At 40.4% G+C, this 23,332-nt stretch overlaps 1 protein-coding gene and 1 pseudogene across 5 annotated transcripts in view; one reads left to right on the top strand and one right to left on the bottom strand.

The window, feature by feature from the left end:
* Positions 1–18,061, bottom strand: part of LOC147371209 (serine/arginine-rich splicing factor 3 pseudogene) — a 56,803-nt pseudogene extending 38,742 nt beyond the window's left edge.
* An 82-nt stretch (positions 18,062–18,143) lies between these two features.
* METTL14 (methyltransferase 14, N6-adenosine-methyltransferase non-catalytic subunit) overlaps positions 18,144–23,332 on the top strand; it is a 39,028-nt gene continuing 33,839 nt past the window's right edge. For 2 of the 5 annotated variants that reach the window (XM_086407284.1, XM_086407286.1), the window contains exons 1-3: positions 18,144–18,654; positions 22,344–22,432; positions 23,079–23,166. In XM_086407284.1, coding sequence (XP_086263410.1) covers positions 23,152–23,166 — 15 coding nt within the window. In that variant the 5' untranslated portion in view covers positions 18,144–18,654; positions 22,344–22,432; positions 23,079–23,151. The remainder of the gene's footprint in view (positions 18,655–22,343; positions 22,433–23,078; positions 23,167–23,332) is intronic. The other 3 variants (XM_086407283.1, XM_086407285.1, XM_086407287.1) reach the window with 2 other exon arrangements.

The raw sequence follows: 23,332 nt of genomic DNA on the forward strand, positions 1-23,332 counted from the left end.
GTCCCTTGGACTGCAAGGAGATCCAACCAGTCCATCCTAAAGGAGATCAGTCCTGGGTGTTCATTGGAAGGACTGATGCTGAAGCTGAAACTCCAATACTTTGGCCACCTCATGCGAAGAGTTGACTCATTGGAAAAGACCCTGGGAGGTCTTTTCCCAAGATGCTGGGAGGGACTGGGGGCAAGAGGAGAAGGGGACGACAGAGGATGAGATGACTGGATGGCATCACCAACTCGATGGACATGAGTGTGAGTGAACTCCAGGAGTTGGTGATGGACAGGGAGGCCTGGAGTGCTATGAACATGGGGTCGCAAAAAGTTGGACACGACTGAGCGACTGAACTGAACTGAACTGAACTGAACTGAACCACTGGAACACCAAGGAAGTCCCTATAGGTTGTATTTTGATTCATTCAAGAATGTACTTTCTTTTTCTAATTGTTTTTAACATTTCAAATTCTGGAGAGAGAGAATACTCAAAGTAAGAACTAAGCTGTAAAAACAAACACATTTAAAAAATAGTGTAAAGCATTAAGGCTGTTAGTTGGAGTGAGCTACAGTACAAAACTTCCTATTCTTTCAAAACCACTGAATAAGCTCCCAAAAGTATTTGCTTCATAAACAATTTAATTTCTTACATAAGTATGGTAATCTTCTTAGAGAAAGCCCTACATGCTGTTACAGGTATTTCAAACTTTACAGATTTTTAACTCAACATTTTCTGCGTTACATAGAGACACCTGTGTGAGTGCTCAGTGGCTCAGTCGGGATCGACTCTTTGCAACCCCATGGACTGTAGTCCACCAGGCTCCTCTGTCCATGGGGTTTTTCGGGCACAAATCCTGGAGTGAGTTGCCCTTTCCTCCTCCAGGACATTGAGATACACTGACCTGTTAAAATAAATTATAGAAGAGATAAATTAGGGGGAAATTGCTTTCATTTCATAGGGATATTTCATTTTATTAAATTTTTTATCTCACAGATCTTTAAAATTGCACTATTAGTGTTTTTTAAATAGCAATAAAGATACAGGGAATGTTGAAGAAATTGAATAGAAATAATAGAAGAATTCATAGAAAGTAGAACTATACATCAGAGAAGGCAATGGCAACCCACTCCAGTACTCTTGCCTGGAGAATCCCATGGATGGAGGAGCCTGGTAGGCTGCAGTCCATGGGGTCGCTAAAAGTCAGACAGGACTAAGCGACTTCACTTTCACTTTTCATTTTCATGCATTGGAGAAGGAAATGGCAACCCACTCCAGTGCTCTTGCCTGGAGAATCCCAGGGACGGGGGAGCCTGGTGGGCTGCCATCTATGGGGTTGCACAGAGTCGGACACGACTAAAGTGACTTAGCAGCAGCAGCAGCAGCAGCAGCAGAACTATACATGCACTTCCTCCTAATTATAAGTGTTTTTAAAGCCACTTACTCTCCTCTCTTCTTGATAATTTAAATGTTTTAAAGTATCAGTTCAGTTCAGTTGCTTAGTCATGTCTGACTCTTTGCAACCCCATGGACTGCAGTATGCCAGTCTTCCCTGTCCGTCACCAACTCGTGGAGCTTACTCAAACTCATGTCCATCACGACAGTGATGCCATCCAACCATCTCATCCTCTGTCATCCCCTTCTCCTCCTGCCTTCAATCTTTCTTTCCCAGCATCAGAGTCATTTCCAATGAGTCCATTCTTCACAACAGGTGGCCAAAGTATTGGCGTTTCAGCTTCAGCATCAGTCCTTCCAATGAATATTAAGGACTGATTTCCTTCAGGGTTGACTGGTTAGATATCCTTGCAGTCCAAGGGAGTCTCAGGAGTGTTCTCCAACACCACAGTTCAAAAGCATCAATTCTTCAGCGCTCAGCTTTCTTTATAGTCCAACTCTCACATCCATACATGACTACTGGAAAAACCATAGCTTTGACTAGATGGACCTTTGTTGGCAAACTAATGTCTCTGCCTTTTAATATGCTGCCTAGGTTGGTCATAACTTTTCTTCCAAGGAGCAAGCATCTTTTAATTTTATGGCTGCAGTCACCATCTGCAGTGATTTTTGAGCCCCAAATATAAAGTCTCTCACTGTTTCCATTATTTCTCCATCTATTTGCAATAAAGTGATGGACTGGTGATGGATGAAGTGATGCCATGATGTTAGTTTCCTGAATGTTGAGTTTTAAGACAACTTTTTGATTTTCCCTACTTTCTTCAATTTAAGTCTGAACTTGGCAATAAGGAGTTTATGATCTGAGCCACAGTCAGTTCCTGGTCTTGTTTTTGCTGACTGTATAGAGTTTCTCCATCTTTGGCTGCAAAGAAGATAATCAATCTGATTTCAGTATTGACCATCTGGTGATGTCCAGATGTCTCTGCTTACTCCTTGAAAGAAAAGTTATGACCAACCTAGACAGCATACTAAAAAGCAGAGACATTACTTTGCCAATAAAGGTCCATCTAGCCAAGGCTATGCTTTTTCCTGTCGTCATGTATGGATGTGAGAGTTGGACTGTGAAGAAAGCTGAGCGCCGAAGAATTGATGCTTTTGAACTGTGGTGTTGGAGAAGACTCTTGAGAGTCCCTTGGACTGCAAGGAGATCCAACCAGTCCATCCTAAAGGAGATCAGCCCTGGGTGTTCATTGGAATGACTGATGTTGAAGCTGAAACTCCAATACTTTGGCCACCTGATTCAAAGAACTTACTCATTTGAAAAGACCTTGATGCTGGGAAAGATTGAAGGCAGGAGGAGGAGGGGATGACAGAGAATGAGTAGGTTGGGTGGCATCACCGACGCAATGGACATGAGTTTGAGTAAGCTCTGGGAGTTGGTGATTTACAGGGAGGCCTGCCATGCTGTGGTCCATGGGGTCGCGAAAATTCGGACATGCCTGAGCAACTGAACTGACTGAGTGACTGACTGAAGCCAACTTTTTCAGTTTCCTCTTTCGCTTTCATCAAGAGTCTCTTTAGTTCTTCAGTTTCTGCCATAAGGGTGGTGTCAGCTGCATATCTGAGATTATTGATATTTCTCCTGGCAATCTTGATTCCAGCTTGTGCTTCTTCCAGCCCAGCGTTTCTAATGATGTACTCTGCATATAAGTTAAATAAGCAGGGTGACAATATACAGCCTTGACATACTCCTTTCTTGATTTGGAACCAGTCTGTTGTTCCATGTCCAATTCTAACTGTTGCTTCTTGACCTAAATACAGATTTCTCAGAAGGCAGGTTGCAGGTCAGATGGTCTGATATTCCCATCTCTTTCAGAATGTTCCACAGTTTGTTGTAATCCACACAAAGGCTTTGGCATGTTCAATAAGCTGAAGTAGGTGTTTTTCTGGAACTCTCTTGCTTTTTCAATGATCCAAAAATTGGCAATTTGATCTTTGGTTCCTCTGCTTTTTAAAATCCAGTTTGAACATCTGGAAGTTCATGGTTTACATACTGTTGAAGCCTGGCTAGGGTAATTTTGAGCATTACTTTGCTAGTGTTTGAGATGAGTGCAATTGTGCGGTAGTTTGAATATTATTTGGCATTGCCTTTCTTTTGGATTGGGATGAATACTGAACTTTTCCAGTCCTGTGGCCACTGCTGAGTTTTCCAAATTTGCTGGCATATTGAAGGGCCACACTTTCACAGCATCATCTTTCAGGATTTGAAATAGCTCAACTGGCATTCCATCACCTCCACTAGCTTTGTTCATAGTGATGCTATGAGGTCACATTCCAAGATGTCTGGCTCTAGGTGAGTGATCACACCATCATGGTTAGCTGGGTCATGAAGATCTTTTTTGTATAATATGGCTGTGTATTTTTGCCACCTCTTCTTAATATCTTCTGCTTGTGTTAGGCTCATACCATTTCTACCCTTTATTTTGCCCATCTTTGCATGAAATATTCCCTTGGTATCTCTAATTTTCTTGAAGAGATCTCTAGTCTTTCCCATTGGATTGTTTTCCTCTATTTCTCTGCATTGATCATTGAGGAAGGCTTTTTTATCTCTCCTTGCTATTCTTTGAAACTCTGCATTCAAATGGGTATATCTTTCCTTTTCTTCTTTGCCTTTCACTTCTCTTCACTTCTCAGCTATTTGTAAGGCCGTCTCAGACAACCATTTTGCCTTTTTGCATTACTTTTTCTTGTGGATGGTCTTGATCACTGCCTCCTGTACAATGTCACGAACCTCCATCCATAGCTCTTCAGGCACTCTGTCTATCAGATCTAATCCCTTGAATCTATTCATCACTTCCACTGTAAGGCATTTGATTTAGGTCATACCTGAATGGTCTAGTGGTTTTCCCTACTTTCTTCAATTTAAGTCTGAATTTTGCAGTGAGGGGGTTCATGATCTGAGCCACAGTCAGCTCCGGGTCTTGTTTTTGTTTACTGTATAGAGCTGCTTCTTCTTTGGCTGTAAAGAATATAATCCATCTCATTTCGGTATTGACCATATGGTAATGTCCATGTATAGAGTCTTCTCTTGTGTTTTTAGAAGAGGGTGTTTGCTATGACCAGTGTGTTCTCTTGGTAAAACTCTGTTAGCCTTTGCCCTGCTTTATTCTGTACTCCAAGGCCTTACTCATTACCTGTACTTAACCTATCCTGTGGGATTCATCCACCCTCTTTTGTGTGCTCCAGCAGAACTGATTTTTGCAAATAATACAGTCATTTAACATCACACTAACCAATACTTAAACATTTTTCTTCATCTATTTAGTTAAGTGTGTTGACATTACTTAAACTGTCTTTGCATTATTTTATGCTTTTCACTTTGCCTTGTCTCACTTGCTTCCTTATTTTTGTCATTTTGAAAAGATTAGGGATTTTTTTGTGCTAATTCTCCAGGTAAATCAAACATACTCCATTCTCCACAATTTTCCAGTTAACACTGACATATAATCTGTGAAATATTCTTCTTTATAGTCCAGAAAATGAATCTTTTATAAAATATTTTAAGTATTTTTAAAAATTTACTTGGTTCCACCAGGTCTTAGTTGCGACAGTGGGATCTTTGACCGTCATTTCAGCATGCAGGATCTTTCGTTGCAGCATTCAAACTCTTTAACTGTGGCATGTGCAATCCATTTCCCTGGCCAGAGATAGAAACTGGGCCCCCTTCTTTGGGAGTGTGGAATTTTAGCCACTGGCCCACCAGGAAAGTCTCCAGAATAATTTAATCACAATGCCTTTAAAAAAATCTATTGACAGATGATAAGAAAAACCATCTTAATCCCTGTTTCTCATGTAGTCCATTTATTTGACACATGAGGCTTGCTAAATATTCTCTTGTGCTACAGCTGCACTAGATCTTAACCGCTCTCCTGTTGGGCACAACACACGCACAGACTGAGAAACCTGCACCCAATGGCTGTAAATGAATTTCCACGGATGATGTGGCAAATCTCAAATGCTAACTGGCTGTCTCCCATCCCTCCCAAAACAGCTACTGACAACCAACCTTCCCAATGAAGCTCGGAAAAATTAGACAGGTAGCCTCAAAGAGTTCATCAATAAACATTTGTTGAGCGTTTGTTGTTTCCAAGGCACTGGGAGAAAGCATTCATTTCTAGTTCTTTAGCTGCTTCCTAAAAAGTTTCTTACCAAATGTATTTTTTAAAAGTCTTTTAAGAATATCTCTTTTTACTTTAGGAGATTTTCTTTCACCCAGTTATAAGTTCATAAAACATACAAGAAAAAAGGTATGTTTTAGGAAAATAGATAAAATTTTTTAATATACCTGGAAGATTGGGTACATAAAGGAGAATAGAATGAAAATGGGAGGGCTAACAGAGGACTGTTTTACATATAATGCTGGGTAGTTCAGATTTTAATCCCCTTGAACCTAGAGCTGTGTTATATAATATAGTAGCTGATAAACCAAATATGGTTAATTACATTTAATTAATTAAAATCAAATAAAAATTCTGTTCCTTGAGTACACTAGGCACAGTTCAAATCCTCAGTGGATACATATGGCTGGTGACTTAGTGCAAATAGTGAGTTTCTATAATTATAAAAATTTTCTTGGACAGCACTGCCCCAGACAATGGGGAAGCATGTAAAAATGTTTAGTAGAGTCAGAAGTGATAAATTTTAATTTTTCCACAAATCTCTAGTAAGAATTTGATAGGCTGAAAACTGATAGGAAAATTAGGATATGAATCAGGATACGTATCATCCAAGGTTGTGTTTACAGAAATGAAGACTAGGGTATCTGTGTGAGTGTTAAGGTCGGGGAAGAGATTACAGTCACAAAGCAGATAAGGAGGCTGAAGGAGAGGTAGAGTGCTTCTTATTTAGGAAAATGGGTGATTGCAGCCATGAAATTAAAAGACACTTACTCCTTGGAAGGAAAGTTATGACCAACCTAGATAGCATTTTGAAAAGCAGAGACCTTACTTTGTCAACAAAGGTCCATCTAGTCAAGGCTATGGTTTTTCCATTGGTCATGTATGGATGTGAAAGTTGGACTGTGAAGAAAGCTGAGGGCCGAAAAATTGATGCTTTTGAACTGTGGTGTTGGAGAAGACTCTTGAGAGTCCCTTGGACTGCAAGGAGATCCAACCAGTCCATTCTAAAGGAGATCAGCCCTGGGTGTTCTTTGGAAGGACTGATGCTAAAGCTGAAACTCCAGTACTTTGGCCACCTCATGTGAAGAGTTGACTCATTGGAAAAGACTCTGATGCTGGGAGGGATTGGGGGCAGGAGGAGAAGGGGACGGCAGAGAATGAGATGGCTGGATGGCATCACCGACTCGATGGACGTGAGTTTGAGTGAACTCCGGGAGTTGGTGATGGACAGGGAGGCCTGGCATGCTGCAGTTCATGGGGGCGCAAAGAGTCAGACACGACTGAGCGACTGAACTGAACTGATTGATCCCACTCACTGAAAGAGGAAACATTTTTGGAGTAGAATTTAAAAGATAGGCACAGGGAACTCTACTTAGTGCACTGTGGTGACCTGAATGGGAAGGAAACCCAAAAGGGAGGGGATATGTACATGTATTCATTTTGCTGTACAGCAGAAACTAACACAACATTGTAAAGCAACTATACTTCAGTAACAATTAATTAAAAATTAACGGATGGGGGTAATTGATGAATTCACCTTATAGCCATCTCAACTTTGAGACTGTGAGGGACATTTTAGTAAGATGGACAATAGGCAGTTGGATACACAAGTTTGGAAGAGTCATCCTCAAGGAACTTAGGGGGAATGCATGGTCAGGTCACTGAAGACCTTTGCTCTCTTGCTCTCTGTACATCCCCCCCACTCCTACTGCCTGCACCCTAATCACATGACTGACCTTCCTATGTACTTGCCTCAGGCTTCAGCTAGTGATTTAGTGATTGTTCTCACCAAAGGGTGGTGAAGGGCATGCCCCTCTGCTGGTTTCCCTAGTAACGAATGAGCCCTTCTGACATCAGTTCCCTTATAACTGGTAATATACTCCCGTCCCCCCAGTGAAGATGGCCACCACGTCTTGCCTGCCATCTGCCATACACCATGAGGTGTTGCTCCAGGACTTGCTTCACACATGTTAGTTCCCCATCCATTAAACCATTAGTGTCTCTGTTGCTAACTCTGGGCTTGATGCTGGATGAGCACAGGACTTGTAGGCCTATGGGATGGAGCCCAAGAGGGGAGATGCATTAATTGTTACCTAGATCTTTCATTTCTTGTTGTTTAGCCGCTATATCATGTCAGATTCTTTTGTGACCCCATGGATTGTAGCCCGCCAGGCTCCTCTGTCCATGGGATTTTTCTGGCAAGAAGACTAGAGCGGCTTGCCATTCCCTCCTCCAGGGGAGCTTCCCAAACCAGGAAGTGAACCCACATCTCCTGCATTGGCAGGTGGATTCTTTACCACTGAGCCACCTGGAAGCTTGCATTTCTCATTACTTCCTTAAAATAAGTGCCTACAAGTAAAATTGCTTTTTCAAAGAATATGAATTATATTTGGGGAATTTTCAAATTTCTTCTCCCCCGCCCCTGCCACGCACATTCCCTAGTGGCCCTTATTTTGTCGTGATGAAGAAATATTACTGATGCTCATGTACAGTACTCTACATGTGTGCTGGTGTGGTCTGGTGTTTTAAAATTCATTGGGAGACAGACTTCAGAGTTATATCCCTTTGTTTGTGAAAACTGCAACAACTCTCTGCTACACGCCAATGGCTTTGTACACACTATAAGGTAGCACACATTTGCTTCTTTATCAGTACACATTTCAGGCAGGAAAACAAATCATACAAGGAATTCTAAAGAGACAGCATTTGCTATGGAGAAATGTTGAAGGCTAGAAGAGCAAAAAGGGGAAGGTGAGATTAAATCATAAATTCCTAACTTCAGGAAGTGGCTGCCAGCCCTAGAGCTGGTAGGATAGAGTGGGGAGGTGGTATTTTCAAAGCCCAAGAGCAAAGTCATTTCTGGGGACACCAACCTGAGTGTAGGGAAAGGGAAGGTGGGACCACTAAGGAGGGGCTTCCTCAACTGGCTCTACGACTTTATAAAGGCCACAGCCATTCCCCCAGATACAGAAGCAGAGAGGTGGAGAAATAAGGGGCAATAGCTATTCCATGTTCCACCTTCTAATCTGCCTGTGCAGAATTCTTTGCAGAATCTTATAAGAAGCCATCAGACAAGGAAATCTGGGAAATTCAGTTGTGAACTCCCAGCTCAACCATCATCACAGAGCAGAGTGTGGGTGAGTATGAGGTTCAAGTACCACTCACTGCACTGCACTTTACCAGGAAAAAAAATTTTCCCTCCTTTTGATAGTAAGCTCCTTAAAGAAAAACTATTTGATTTGTTTGGTTTTTGGTCATTGATATACCCGAGGGTCCACCATAGTGTCTACCATATAAAATGCTCAATAAATATCAATGCGTATTTGAGTGAACAAAATGTCTATTTACATCACTGATCAATAAAAGTTCGAATCAGTACTCATGTGACTGGCAAGTGATGCAGCTGATTTTTAAGTACAAGTTAGTATTGGCAATGGCACCCCACTCCAGTACTCTTGCCTGGAAAAATCCCATGGACAGAGGAGCTTGGTGGGCTGCAGTCCATGGGGTCGCTAAGAGTCGGACACGACTGAGCGACTTCACTTTCACTTTTCACTTTCATGCATTGGAGAAGGAAATGGCAACCCACTCCTGTGTTCTTGCCTGGAGAATCCCAGGGACAGGGGAGCCTGGTGGGCTGCCATCTATGGGGTCGCACAGAGTTGGACACGACTGAAGCGACTTAGCAGCAGCAGCAGCAGCAGTATTGTCTTTTACAGTATAGGGCCTTGGAAGTCAGCACACTTTTTCAAATAGTGCTGCCACCACTCAAAGGAATTTTAGGACTCCTTTTTTGAAATTGCCTTTCAGAGCTACTTATTGAAAAATTCATGACAATTGGTAGAGTCTAGTACTGGTTATTTCCAGCTAAGACAAATGAAAAGCACAAAAAGGGGATCCCTAGCTTCTGACCTCTAGAACATGAACCAAGACATGTTTTACGATGACCCACCTGTTACTGAGTTTAGCCCCTTTTGGCCTAGCCTGCACCACTTGCTTTCGATCTGGAGGATTTAATACTATTTTCAAAAAGTAAATCCCCTCTTGAAGAATATAGACTTGTTACTAAATATTACTAAGTACTTGCCCAATTTCCAACTAAACATGGAGCCACATGACTTTCTTAGCCTACTTCTGCTAGTACTTTGTGTTTTTTTTTTTTTTTTTTTTTTTTATTTTTAATTTTTTATTTATTTTTTTTTTTCCCTTTGTCTAATTATTTTTTTTTTCTTTGATTTATTTTTTAAAAAAAAAATCACATGCTCCCCATCCTGAACCCTCCTCCCTCCCAACCTCCCCATACCATCCCCCTGGGCCTTCCCAGCGCACCAGCCCCAAGCATCCAGCATCGTGCACTGAACCTGGACTGGCATCTCGTTTCATACATGACATTTCACATGTTTCAATGACATTCTCCCAAATCTTCCCACCCTCTCCCACAGAGTCCATAAGACTGTTCTATACATCAGTGTCTCTTTTGCTGTCTCGTACACAGGGTTATCGTTACCATCTTTCTAAATTCCATATACATGCGTTAGTATACTGTATTTATGTTTTTCCTTCTGGCTTACTTCACTCTGTATAATAGTCTCCAGTTTCATCCACCTCATTAGAACTGATTCAAATGTATTCTTTTTAATGGCTGAGTAATACTCCATTGTGTATATGTACCACAGCTTTCTTATCCATTCATCTGCTGATGGACATCTAGGTTGCTTCCATGTCCTGGCTATTATAAACAGTGCTGCGATGAACATTGGGGTACACGTGTCTCTTTCCCTTCTGGTTTCCTCAGTATGTATGCCCAGCAGTGGGATTGCTGGATCATAAGGCAGTTCTATTTCCAGTTTTTTAAGGAATCTCCACACTGTTCTCCATAGTGGCTGTACTAATTTGCATTCCCACCAACAGTGTAAGAGGGTTCCCTTTTCTCCACACCCTCTCCAGCATTTATTATTTGTAGACTTTTGGATCGCAGCCATTCTGACTGGTGTGAAGTGGTACCTCATAGTGGTTTTGATTTGCATTTCTCTGATAAAGAGTGATGTTGAACATCTTTTCAAGTGTTTGTTAGCCATCTGTATGTCTTCTTTGGAGAAATGTCTATTTAGATCTTTGGCCCATTTTTTGATTGGGTCATTTATTTTTCTGGAGTTGAGCTGTAGGAGTTGCTTGTATATTTTTGAGATTAGTTGTTTGTCGGTTGCTTCATTTGCTATTATTTTCTCCCATTCTGAAGGCTGTCTTTTCACCTTGCTAATAGTTTCCTTTGATGTGCAGAAGCTTTTAAGTTTAATTAGGTCCCATTTGTTTATTTTTGCTTTTATTTCCGATATTCTGGGAGGTGGGTCATAGAGGATCCTACTGTGATGTATGTCAGAGAGTGTTTTGCCTATGTTCTCCTCTAGGAGTTTTATAGTTTCTGGTCTTATGTTGAGATCTTTAATCCATTTTGAGTTTATTTTTGTATATGGTGTTAGAAAGTGTTCTAGTTTCATTCTTTTACAAGTGGTTGACCAGATTTCCCAGCACCACTTGTTAAAGAGATTGTCTTTAATCCACTGTATATTCTTGCCTCCTTTGTCAAAGATAAGGTGTCCATATGTGCGTGGATTTATCTCTGGGCTTTCTATTTTGTTCCATTGATCTATATTTCTGTCTTTGTGCCAGTACCATACTGTCTTGATAACTGTGGCTTTGTAGTAGAGCCTGAAGTCAGGTAGGTTGATTCCTCCAGTTCCATTTTTCTTTCTCAAGATCGCTTTGGCTATTCGAGGTTTTTTGTATTTCCATACAAATTGTGAAATTATTTGTTCTAGCTCTGTGAAGAATACTGTTGGTAGCTTGATAGGGATTGCATTGAATCTATAAATTGCTTTGGGTAGTATACTCATTTTCACTATATTGATTCTTCCAATCCATGAACATGGTATATTTCTCCATCTATTAGTGTCCTCTTTGATTTCTTTCACCAGTGTTTTATAGTTTTCTATATATAGGTCTTTAGTTTCTTTAGGTAGATATATTCCTAAGTATTTTATTCTCTTCGTTGCAATGGTGAATGGAATTGTTTCCTTAATTTCTCTTTCTGTTTTCTCATTATTAGTGTATAGGAATGCAAGGGATTTCTGTGTGTTGATTTTATATCCTGCAACTTTACTATAATCATTGATTAGTTCTAGTAATTTTCTGGTGGAGTCTTTAGGGTTTTCTATGTAGAGGATCATGTCATCTGCAAATAGTGAGAGTTTTACTTCTTCTTTTCCAATTTGGATTCCTTTTATTTCTTTTTCTGCTCTGATTGCTGTGGCCAAAACTTCCAAAACTATGTTGAATAGTAATGGTGAAAGTGGGCACCCTTGTTTTGTTCCTGACTTTAGAGGAAATGCTTTCAATTTTTCACCATTAAGGATAATGTTTGCTGTGGGTTTGTCATATATAGCTTTTATTATGTTGAGGTATGTTCCTTCTATTCCTGCTTTCTGGAGAGTTTTTATCATAAATGGGTGTTGAATTTTGTCAAAGGCTTTCTCTGCATCTATTGAGATAATCATATGGTTTTTGTTTTTCAATTTGTTAATGTGGTGTATTACATTGATTGATTTGTGGATATTGAAGAATCCTTGCATCCCTGGGATAAAGCCCACTTGGTCATGGTGTATGATCTTTTTAATGTGTTGTTGGATTCTGATTGCTAGAATTTTGTTTAGGATTTTTGCATCTATGTTCATCAGTGATATTGGCCTATAGTTTTCTTTTTTTGTGGCATCTTTGTCAGGTTTTGGTATTAGGGTGATGGTGGCCTCATAGAATGAGTTTGGAAGTTTACCTTCCTCTGCAATTTTCTGGAAGAGTTTGAGCAGGATAGGTGTTAGCTCTTCTCTAAATTTTTGGTAGAATTCAGCTGTGAAGCCGTCTGGACCTGGGCTTTTGTTTGCTGGAAGATTTTTGATTACAGTTTCAATTTCCATGCTTGTGATGGGTCTGTTAAGGTTTTCTATTTCTTCCTGGTCGAGTTTTGGAAAGTTGTACTTTTCTAAGAATTTGTCCATTTCTTCCTCGTTGTCCATTTTATTGGCATATAATTGTTGATAATAGTCTCTTATGATCCTTTGTATTTCTATATTGTCTGTTGTGATCTCTCCACTGTCATTTCTAATTTTATTGATTTGATTTTTCTCCCTTTGTTTCTTGATGAGTCTGGCTAATGGTTTGTCAATTTTATTTATCCTTTCAAAGAACCAGCTTTTGGCTTTGTTGATTTTTGCTATGGTCTCTTTTGTTTCTTTTGCATTTATTTCTGCTCTAATTTTTAAGATTTCTTTCCTTCTACTAACCCTGGGGTTCTTCATTTCTTCCTTTTCTAGTTGTTTGAGGTGTAGAGTTAGGTTATTTATTTGACTCTTTTCTTGTTTCTTGAGGTGTGCCTGTATTGCTATGAACTTTCCCCTTAGGACTGCTTTTACTGTGTCCCACAGGTTTTGGGTTGTTGTGTTTTCATTTTCATTCGTTTCTATGCAAATTTTGATTTCTTTTTTGATTTCTTCTGTGATTTGTTGGTTATTCAGCAGGGTGTTGTTCAGCCTCCATATGTTGGAATTTTTAATAGTTTTTCTCCTGTAATTGAGATCTAATCTTACTGCATTGTGGTCAGAAAAGATGCTTGGAATGATTTCTATTTTTTTGAATTTACCAAGGCTAGCTTTATGGCCCAGGATGTGATCTATCCTGGAGAAGGTTCCATGTGCGCTTGAGAAAAAGGTGAAATTCATTGTTTTGGGATGAAATGTCCTATAGATATCAATTAGGTCTAACTGGTCTATTGTATCGTTTAAAGTTTGTGTTTCCTTGTTAATTTTCTGTTTAGTTGATCTATCCATAGGTGTGAGTGGGGTATTAAAGTCTCCCACTATTATTGTGTTATTGTTAATTTCTCCTTTCATACTTGTTAGCATTTGTCTTACATACTGCGGTGCTCCCGTGTTGGGTGCATATATATTTATAATTGTTATATCTTCTTCTTGGATTGATCCTTTGATCATTATGTAGTGACCTTCTTTGTCTCTTTTCACAGCCTTTGTTTTAAAGTCTATTTTATCTGATATGAGTATTGCTACTCCTGCTTTCTTTTGGTCCCTATTTGCATGGAAAATCTTTTTCCAGCCCTTCACTTTCAGTCTGTATGTGTCCCCTGTTTTGAGGTGGGTCTCCTGTAGACAACATATGTAGGGGTCTTGTTTTTGTATCCATTCAGCCAGTCTTTGTCTTTTGGTTGGGGCATTCAACCCATTTACGTTTAAGGTAATTACTGATAAGTATGATCCCGTTGCCATTTACTTTATTGTTTGGGGTTCGAATTTATACACCATTTTTGTGTTTCCTGTCTAGAGAATATCCTTTAGTATTTGTTGTAGAGCTGGTTTGGTGGTACAGAATTCTCTCAGCTTTTGCTTATCTGAGAAGCTTTTGATTTCTCCTTCATACTTGAATGAAATCCTTGCTGGGTACAATAATCTGGGCTGTAGGTTATTTTCTTTCATCATTTTAAGTATGTCTTGCCATTCCCTCCTGGCTTGAAGAGTTTCTATTGAAAGATCAGCTGTTATCCTTATGGGAATTCCCTTGTGTGTTATTTGTTGTTTTTCCCTTGCTGCTTTTAATATTTGTTCTTTGTGTTTGATCTTTGTTAATTTGAGTAATATGTGTCTTGGGGTGTTTCGCCTTGGGTTTATCCTGTTTGGGATTCTCTGGGTTTCTTGGACTTGGGTGATTATTTCCTTCCCCAGTTTAGGGAAGTTTTCAACTATTATCTCCTCAAGTATTTTCTCATGGTCTTTCTTTTTGTCTTCTTCTTCTGGTACCCCTATGATTCGAATGTTGTAGCGTTTAATATTATCCTGGAGGTCTCTGAGATTGTCCTCATTTCTTTTAATTCGTTTTTCTTTTATTCTCTCTGATTCATTTATTTCTACCATTCTATCTTCTAATTCACTAATCCTATCTTCTGCCTCTGTTATTCTACTATTTGTTGCCTCCAGAGTGTTTTTAATTTCATTTATTGCATTATTCAGTGTATATTGACTCTTTTTTATTTCTTCTAGGTCCTTGTTAAACCTTTCTTGCATCTTCTCAATCCTTGTCTCCAAGCTATTTATCTGTGATTCCATTTTAATTTCTAGATTTTGGATCAATTTCACTATCATTATTCGGAATTCTTTATCAGGTAGATTCCCTATCTCTTCCTCTTTTGTTTGGTTTGGTGGGCATTTATCCTGTTCCTTTATCTGCTGGCTATTCCTCTGTCTCTTCATCTTGTTTAAATTGCTGAGTATGGGGTGTCCTTTCTGTATTCTGGCAGTTTGTGGAGTTCTCTTTATTGTGGCTATTCCTCACTGTGTGTGGGTTTGTACAGGTGGCTTGTCAAGGTTTCCTGGTTAGGGAAGCTTGTGTCAGTGTTCTGATGGGTGGAACTGTATTTCTTCTCTTTGTTCAGTCGCGCTGTGGGGAGGGAGGGAGGGATGCTGCAAGCAAATAACACTGGCGTGCGCTCGCAGTGCCTCAGCCACACTGGGTCTGCCCCCGCTCACTGCGCGTGTAGCCTCTCTGCCCACACTGCTCGGGCTCTAGGTTGTTCCGCCGGGAACAGTCCGAGGCTGGCCCTGGGTTGCATGTACCTCCCAGGTCCAAGCCGCTCAGGTTCAGGCACTCGGATAGTCCTCAGAGGCGCAGACTCAGTTGGGCCTGAGTATTGTGCTCTTCCCAGGTCCGAGCAGCTCAAGTGATGAGGTGTTTGGCGAGCGCCAATGCTGCGACTTATCGCCTCCCCGCCACTCGGTTATCTGGGCGCAAAACCGGCGCACCTTCTTAGGCAGATGTTAACCGTCCACACCCCCAAGAAGTTTTAGTTAGCAAAGAAGCCTGCTTACAGTTTTATAGATAATGTCTCTCTGGGGCTGCAATTGCCCCCTTCCTGCTCTGGCTGCCTATCACCGGAGGGGGAAGGTCTGCAGCCGGCTATCTCTGTTCAATTCTTTGTTCCGTGCGCGGGACTGGCGGTCTTAAGTAGGGGCTGGCTTTTCGCGTAGTAGATATCCCACAGTCTGGTTTGTTAGCCCAAATTATTTCGCTCAGATAGTGCTCAGGGTATTCAGGCCAGATTCTTACTCTAAGCGATGCAGCCCGCGCTGCGCCTCCCTGCCCAGCCCCCGCTTGTTAATGGCGCCTGCAGGCGTCTGCGCTGCTTCTCCACTGGGGGAGTTACCGTAGGACTCGCAATCTTCGAGTTTTAATTGTTTATTTATTTTTTCTTCCTGTTATGTTGCCCTCTGTGCTTCCAAAGCTCGGCACAGATTCGGCAGTGAGAAGGTTTCCTGGTGTTTGGAAACTTCTCTCTTTTTAAGACTCCCTTCCCGGGACGGAGCTCCGTCCCTCCCTCTTTTGTCTCTTTTTTTGTCTTTTATATTTTTTCCTACCTCCTTTCGAAGAGTTGGATTGCTTTTCTGGGTGCCTGATGTCCTCTGCCGGCATTCAGAAGTTGTTTTGTGGAATTTACTCGACGTTTAAATGCTCTTTTGATGAATTTGTGGGGGAGAAAGTGTTCTCCCTGTCCTACTCCTCCGCCATCTTCCTGCTAGTACTTTGAATTTGGAATAAGATGATAATATGGTGTATAGTGGTAATAACTTAAGACTTCATCTTTGCTGCCTTCCTATAAAGAGAGGAGAATCATTAGTGAGCCTCCTTCTACAAGCAGTATATCTCAGGGTTATTTCCAGCTAAGACAAATGCACACACTAAAAGCGGGCCCCCTAGCATCTGACCTCTAGAATACAACAAAGACTTGTTTTGCTTTGACCCATCTGTTACCAAGTCTAAGCTCATACTGCTTGCTGCACAAAAGGCCAGTAATCAAGAGGCAAGTAGTTGGGACAAGGAATAATGACTTCCTTTGGAAAGTCAGTTAAGCAAGAAGAGAGTGGGCTCATGCCCCAAAGAACCATCTTGCCTAAGCTGGAACTTAGGCTTTTTTTATAGTAAAAGTGGAGGGAGTCAAACACTTTCTGTTTCCTATCAGCCTCTGGAGGGGGATATATTAATCTCTTTCTCCTGGCAGTGATTCACAGGTGGGTCTGGTCAGGATGTTTCCTATGAGAAGGATTTTAGCTTAATGCACACTCCCTGGAAACCAGGGTTCCCAGAGATGGGCCATTTATGTATAATTTAAGCGTACAGACAGCATCCCTTTAGTGATTAATTTTCCTGGGCTCCAAAATCACTGCAGATGGTGACTGCAGCCATGAAATTAAAAGACACTTACTCCTTGGAAGGAAAGTTATGACCAACCTAGACAGCATGTTAAAAAGCAGACACATTACTTTGCCAACAAAGGTCCGTCTAGTCAAAGCTATGGTTTTTCCAGTGGTCATGTATGGATGTGAGAGTTGGACTATAAAGAAAGCTGAGCCCCAAAGAATGATGCTTTTGAACTGTGGTGTTGGAGAAGACTCTTGAGAGTCCCTTGGACTGCAAGGAGATCCAACCAGTCCATCCTAAAGGAGATCAGTCTTGGATGTTCATTGGAAGGACTGATGTTGAAGCTGAAACTCCAATACTTTGGCCACCTGATGCAAAGAGCTGACTCATTTGAAAAGACCCTGATGCTGGGAAAGATTGAGGGCAGGAGGAGAAGGGGACGACAGAGGATGAGATGGTTGGATGGCATCACCGACTTGATGGGCATGGGTTTGGGTGGACTCCGGGAGTTGGTGATGGACAGGGAGGCCTGGCGTGCTGCGGTTCATGAGGTCCCAAAGAGTCAGACATGACTGAGCGACTGAACTGAACTGAACTGTAATAGAGGACAAAAAAGTCAAAGTGAAAGTGTTAGTCGCTCAGTCCTGTCCAACTCTGCGAGGTTTCTCTGTCCATGGGATTCTCCAGACAAGAAAACTGGAGTGGGTTGCTGTGCCCTCCTCCAGGGGAATCTTCCCGACCCAGGGATCGAACCCGTGTCTCTTATGTCTCCTGCATTGTTGTTCCCTGCCTAAAGGGAAATATAAGTAATAATAAAAATCTCAATAAACACATCCATGGTGGTATGCTTCTAGCTCTGCTTATTCTATCTTCAACTCTGTGAAGTAGGCCCTCTTATCACTCCCACTGTACAAATGAGAAAACTAGAGGCACACAGAGGGTGATTAACTAGCCAAGGTCATTTAGGTAGTAAAGTCCCAGGTTTAAACCCGGCAATCGGACTCGAGTCTGTGCTTTTAGCAAAAAACCTGGTATCCAGCAATTTTTAAAACGCCAGCACCAGCCACTGGGGAGTTACTGGAAAAGTAACAATACAGCCCACAACTCGGAAACAGTGCTAACAGACCTAGGAAGCCTGCAGTCCCAGGAGAGGACAGTGAGAGGGCAGACCACCTGCACGCACCACTCTGACAGCCCGCGCTCTCGGAAGGGCGGGAACCTTCCGTGACACCCCGGGCGCCGCAGGACATTCATTGGGCCTCTGCTAAATAGCGTCAAATCGCGGGCGTCCAGGGGGAGGCGGGACTTCCGGGCTCCGTGGCGCAAAATTCCGGCCGCGCCGGAAACACCTACTGAGGAGAGGGTTTTGAGTACCCGCCTCCTGAAGCGGCTGGAAAATTTTGTGATCCACAGATTCCGAAGAGAAATTGGAGCAAGGGTTCATCCGCTAATTGCCAGGTTTTCGAGGTAGTGGAAAACAAGTCGGGACATGGACAGCCGCTTGCAGGAGATCCGAGAGCGGCAGAAGTTACGTCGACAGCTTCTCGCGCAGCAGGTCCGCGGCCCAGGGAGGGGTCGCGAATGCGCGTGCGCCGCGTTCCTCGTCCCTTTCTACCCGTTTTTCCGTCTCTTCACCTGCCACCCGGCAGCCCTTTCTGGTCTCGCGACTTTAATCCCAGGACCTCTCTAACCTCTGTACCCCGAATCGTTCCCCTTTCATGCTGTGGTCCTTGGCGGTGGTGCTAAAGCGACCGCCACGCCTGGTCTTCAGCAGCATGTATGGAATGCCCGCCAGGTGCCTGGCATCCTCAGTGATGAGGATACAAAACTTTGGTGTTTGTATGTAAGTTATCGCAGTTCACGCGAGGAAAGGGGACTCGTTAACCCCTCAGTTTCTCTTCACTTTTTAAATAGTCTTTTGTGTCTTGCTTTTCTCGTATCAGCGCCTGATTCATGAGATTGTGGCTTCATTGCGAAATAGGTTTACAGTGTTTTTTTCTGGGATAATATCTAAAGACCGTATTGGAAGTAGCCTGGGTGTAAATTTCAGGTTCTGCATCATGGGTGTTGCAGTCGACTGTGCTGTATACGGTATCCTCGTCATTACCCACAGCTAAATGTTTGAATTCTTTACTCAGTCACAACAAATCTCTCAAAGAGGTAGCATTATCTTCACATAATGAAACACGGGCGCCGGTGGCTAACGAATTTTCCCCCCGAGTCGTTAACCGCTAGGCCAGTCAGTTGAACCCTGGTTTGTCTCTCCAAAGCTTGTCTTCCGCGCTGCTTGCGTGTAAGTTGACACGTGCTGATTAGTAGAGTACACATGCAGAAAATGCAGATGCACACCTTTGCTTAAAGTCAGAGGCTGTGTTTTCCTTTCTACCTCTCGGGTCAGTAACTGATGGAGGAAATGCTCATAAGCTTTAATGAGGAATCTTAATAGTTATTCGAAAATAGTTATTTTTTTTTTTCTGTAATGAATCTTGGTTTTGCTAAATGAAAGTCAAATACATAGCTTCTTTTATGACACGATGAAAAGATTTATGGTATAGTGTTTAAAATGTCGGTGTCTAGGGACTTCTCTGTTGGTCCAGTGGTTAGGACTCTGTGATTTCATGGCTGTGGCCTGAGTTCAGTCCCTGGTCTGGGAACTAAGATCCCTTAAGCCCCGTGGTGTAAGCCAAAAAAAAAAAAGTGGGTGTTTGGAATTAGATCTCTTTCTGTGCCTCTGACATTATGATTTTTTGACACATCATATATCTTTTTCAAGCTTTCTTTATCCCAGTTGCTTTTATCATGTTATGTTTGAAAATGTCCAGTGGCTCTTTATTACAACCAAGTAAGATTTTTACACTTAAGTTTTGAATTCAGACCTATATTTGATTCAAGATACATACATAAACAATTATTTCTTGAATATTTTACTATGTACCAGGAACTCTTGTAGATGTTGGTACGTCCACTATGAATAATAGGTTATCCTACCTTTAGAGAACTTACACAGTGTACAGCATTTAATAATGGCCGCCATTTATTAAGTCCGTTGTATGTGTCAAGGGATTTGACAAACTTTTACGTATGTTATTTTATCATACAAGTCAGATGCTATCTGGATCTTATAGGTGAAGAAAATAAAGCTCAAAGAATTTACCTTACATGCTGAAGATGACAAAACTTAAGTTTGCCAGCTTCAGTCTTAGGCCTTTCTGTGCTCTTTCCAGTACACCTTCTAAGCATCTAAAATAACTGGTTAGAAGCCATTCCACCTGGGTGAGGATGGCCAATATAATCAATGGTAGATTTCCACTTTACTAGAAGCCTTTTTTTCACTTACTATGTGAACAAGATAGACCAGTTGCTCTCCAGAAAGTTATTTGTGTAATATAGACTTTGTAATTTTTAAGAAGCGTCTTTTCTTTCTGATTTCTTTCTATCCTTTATGGCACAGCCCAGGGCAGAACTTGGTCTGGAACTCCCTGGTTTAAGGCTTTTCTCACTCTGTGCGTCCATTGTCCTGACTGAATGTTGAGGCCACTGCTGTACATCACTAACTCATACAATTCCAGTTGGGTTAATCTTCTTCCTTAACTTTGTTTCTTAACCAAAGTTAGTTTTTAATAAGTTTTTGTTGATTCATGAACTTCAAAGTAGAGCACAACTCAACGTATATAATTTGCTTGATTTGCTTTTGGCTGAAGATATCAGATGCAGTGTATAGGCACACACCATGAGTGTGGCCGTTGATGCTGCCACCAGTAATTCACACCTGCTCTTTAACTTGGAGCTTTGTTTTTAAAAGTTAGTATACTTTCAAAGGATACCAAATTGTCATAATTATTCAAATAATATATTTAGTGCTACCACAGTGGAAATGGCAACCCACTCCAGTATTCTTGCTTGGAAAATTCCATGGACAGAGTAGCCTGGTGGGCTGCAGTCAAGGGGGAATCACAAAGAATTGGACACAACTGAGCGCACACAAATACACACCCACAATGGAAAGTCTGTTTAATTACTCCAGTCATTCCACAATTAAAAAAAAAAGTTGGAACACAAGAAAACGATTATGTAAGCACAATTTGATTTAAAACGTTTGTCTTATAAAACATCGTATTCTAATTTAGGCCTTGGCAAGAAATCTCATTGGTTTATTCACATATTTATTGAGCATCTATTATAAGTCAGACTTTATTCAGACTTTATAATAGCTCCTGAACATTAGATATTAACAGGACAGAGTTCTTCCTCAATGAGCTAACAATTCAGTGGGGGGAGAAGTAGACAAAAGTGAACATAAAATAATTGAGGTGTACAAATATAAAATAAAATAGGGAATAAACAAAAGTAAAACAAAATTAGTTTGTATTTTGATCTGAATGAGAACTATGATCTGAATAAGCAAATGAGGTAAGAGAAAAATGGAAGGAGACTACCTATTTTCTCTCTAGTGTTCATGGAAGAACTCGCTGAGAAAGTGACTTGTATTTATCTGAGAACTGAAGGGAGTGGAGTCAGTCACTTTCATGGGAAGAAGGTTAAAAGGCATTTCCCCTATAGGAAGTAGATGTGTTTTCCGATGAAACAGAGTAGGGGTCAGGAAAATTTTATGGTAGAGTTAAAATATCAGGAACAGTTAATATATTGGACGAGATTTATCATTGGAGAAATCTTAGGGGAGTCATGGAACAGTCTAAAGAGGCAGTGGGAATTAATATAATTGTGTAATAAAAACTGTTTAATAAAGGCTGGGCTCTAGTATGCTTTCTCACCTTTTTGAGCTCAAGGGACTATCTAATGCAGACTTCTTCATGCTCTTCTTGTGCTTAAAAATATTAAGTGATTCCTCATGGCCTATAAATTGCTTTCTATACCTTTGGTTTGGTTTTTAAGTTTTCCATGAATTGATGCCACAGTTTGTAGCCAGACTTATCTCAACTAGTTATTTGTTTACATTTGTATTTTGCAAAATTTCCGCAACTGCCAGCCATAATTTGCATAACTATTTTTCAGGTATTTGGAAAGTTTAGTATTGTGCCTGTAATCATTATATAAAGACTTGGCTTGAATAAAACCAATTTATTACAGTATGGGATAAATAAGGTATAACACATGAAGTATATGTACTGTATAAAATAAATAAGGTATGGTACACAGATGGATGAAAAGTGTTTAACATAATGCCTATCAAACTATAAACACTATTAGCTGCTTTTTTTTTTTTTTGGTTACTACTGCTAAATCATATTTTATTATTTACTTTAAAAGAAGATTGGCTCAAGTTAATTGTTTTGATTTCAGTATAACTTAAAGCATAAAATACTTTTCAGCTGTTGAAATCATTCTTAAATAATGTGGTTTTGTTTCAAGGTACTTTCTGTTTTTCCTGGAAGGTAAATAGTCCATTTGCTTGCTACGGTAGTTAGGCATTATTATTTTTTTTTAATATTTGATATATTAAATGCTGCTGCAAATGGCTAGAAAGGATGCTTAGCGTGTTGTGTTCTAATGTTGAGTTTTGCGTTTTCTCAGTTGGGAGCTGAAAGTGCCGACAGCATCGGTGCTGTGTTAAATAGCAAAGATGAGCAGAGAGAAATTGCTGAAACAAGAGAAACTTGCAGGTCAGTAGAATAATGGCTTTTTATAAATGATATGTTAATATTTGCAAAAGGATCATTGCTTTAATAAACAATAATCTTAGGTATCAAGTATGTTGTTATGATAAGCATCAGCATACCAATTTGGAAAACATTGATTTTTATGGTCTATGAATTATGAAATGCTTATTTTCTGAATATAAGTAAGTTCTCATTTATGAACTAGTTAGAAAATGGAGTATTAGACTGAGAATTAGCTTATGTACTATATATAATTTTATTTTAAAAATCTTTATTTTAGAAAAAGTACTTTACCCTAAAAGTGGTATTCATTTGATAGTTTATAAAGCATTTAGAATTTTTCAGTATTGTAGTTACCAATTAGAATATCAGTTTCCTCAAGACAGATTAGAATGATATGTAGAAATTTCTTTTTGCCATACATACCTTATAAAAACTTATTTTCTCATTTGGTTGCTTTCTCAAAAATAAAGTACAGAGTTATTAATCAGGTTATGATACTTTTAAAATTTATAAACCGAGTGAATGGATACTGTTTAGTTAGGAAAAATTTGCCTTATTCTGTCTCTGTAAAACTGTTCTTTAATATTAATGAATACATGTATACATCTTATGTATTTGTGAGTGATATTTCAGTTTTAATTTTCAGGGCTTCCTATGATACCTCTGCTCCAAATGCAAAACGTAAGTATCAGGATGAAGGAGAGACAGATGAAGACAAGATGGAAGAATATAAGGCAAGTAGAGAATGGGACAATGTTTTGGTCAAGAAAAAAATAAGTCCTTACAATCTGTAGAGTCTTATCTAGGAAAACAAATTTGACAAAAGTTGAATTTTGACAAAATACTGAATAATGTCATTAGCATATATGTGACCATTTATATCAGTTTACTCATTTTAAT

Source organism: Bos grunniens, chromosome 6 (assembly GCF_055505025.1).
Source record: "Bos grunniens cultivar Pamir isolate PY7600 chromosome 6, Bosgru_T2T1.0, whole genome shotgun sequence".
NCBI lineage: Eukaryota > Metazoa > Chordata > Mammalia > Artiodactyla > Bovidae > Bos > Bos grunniens.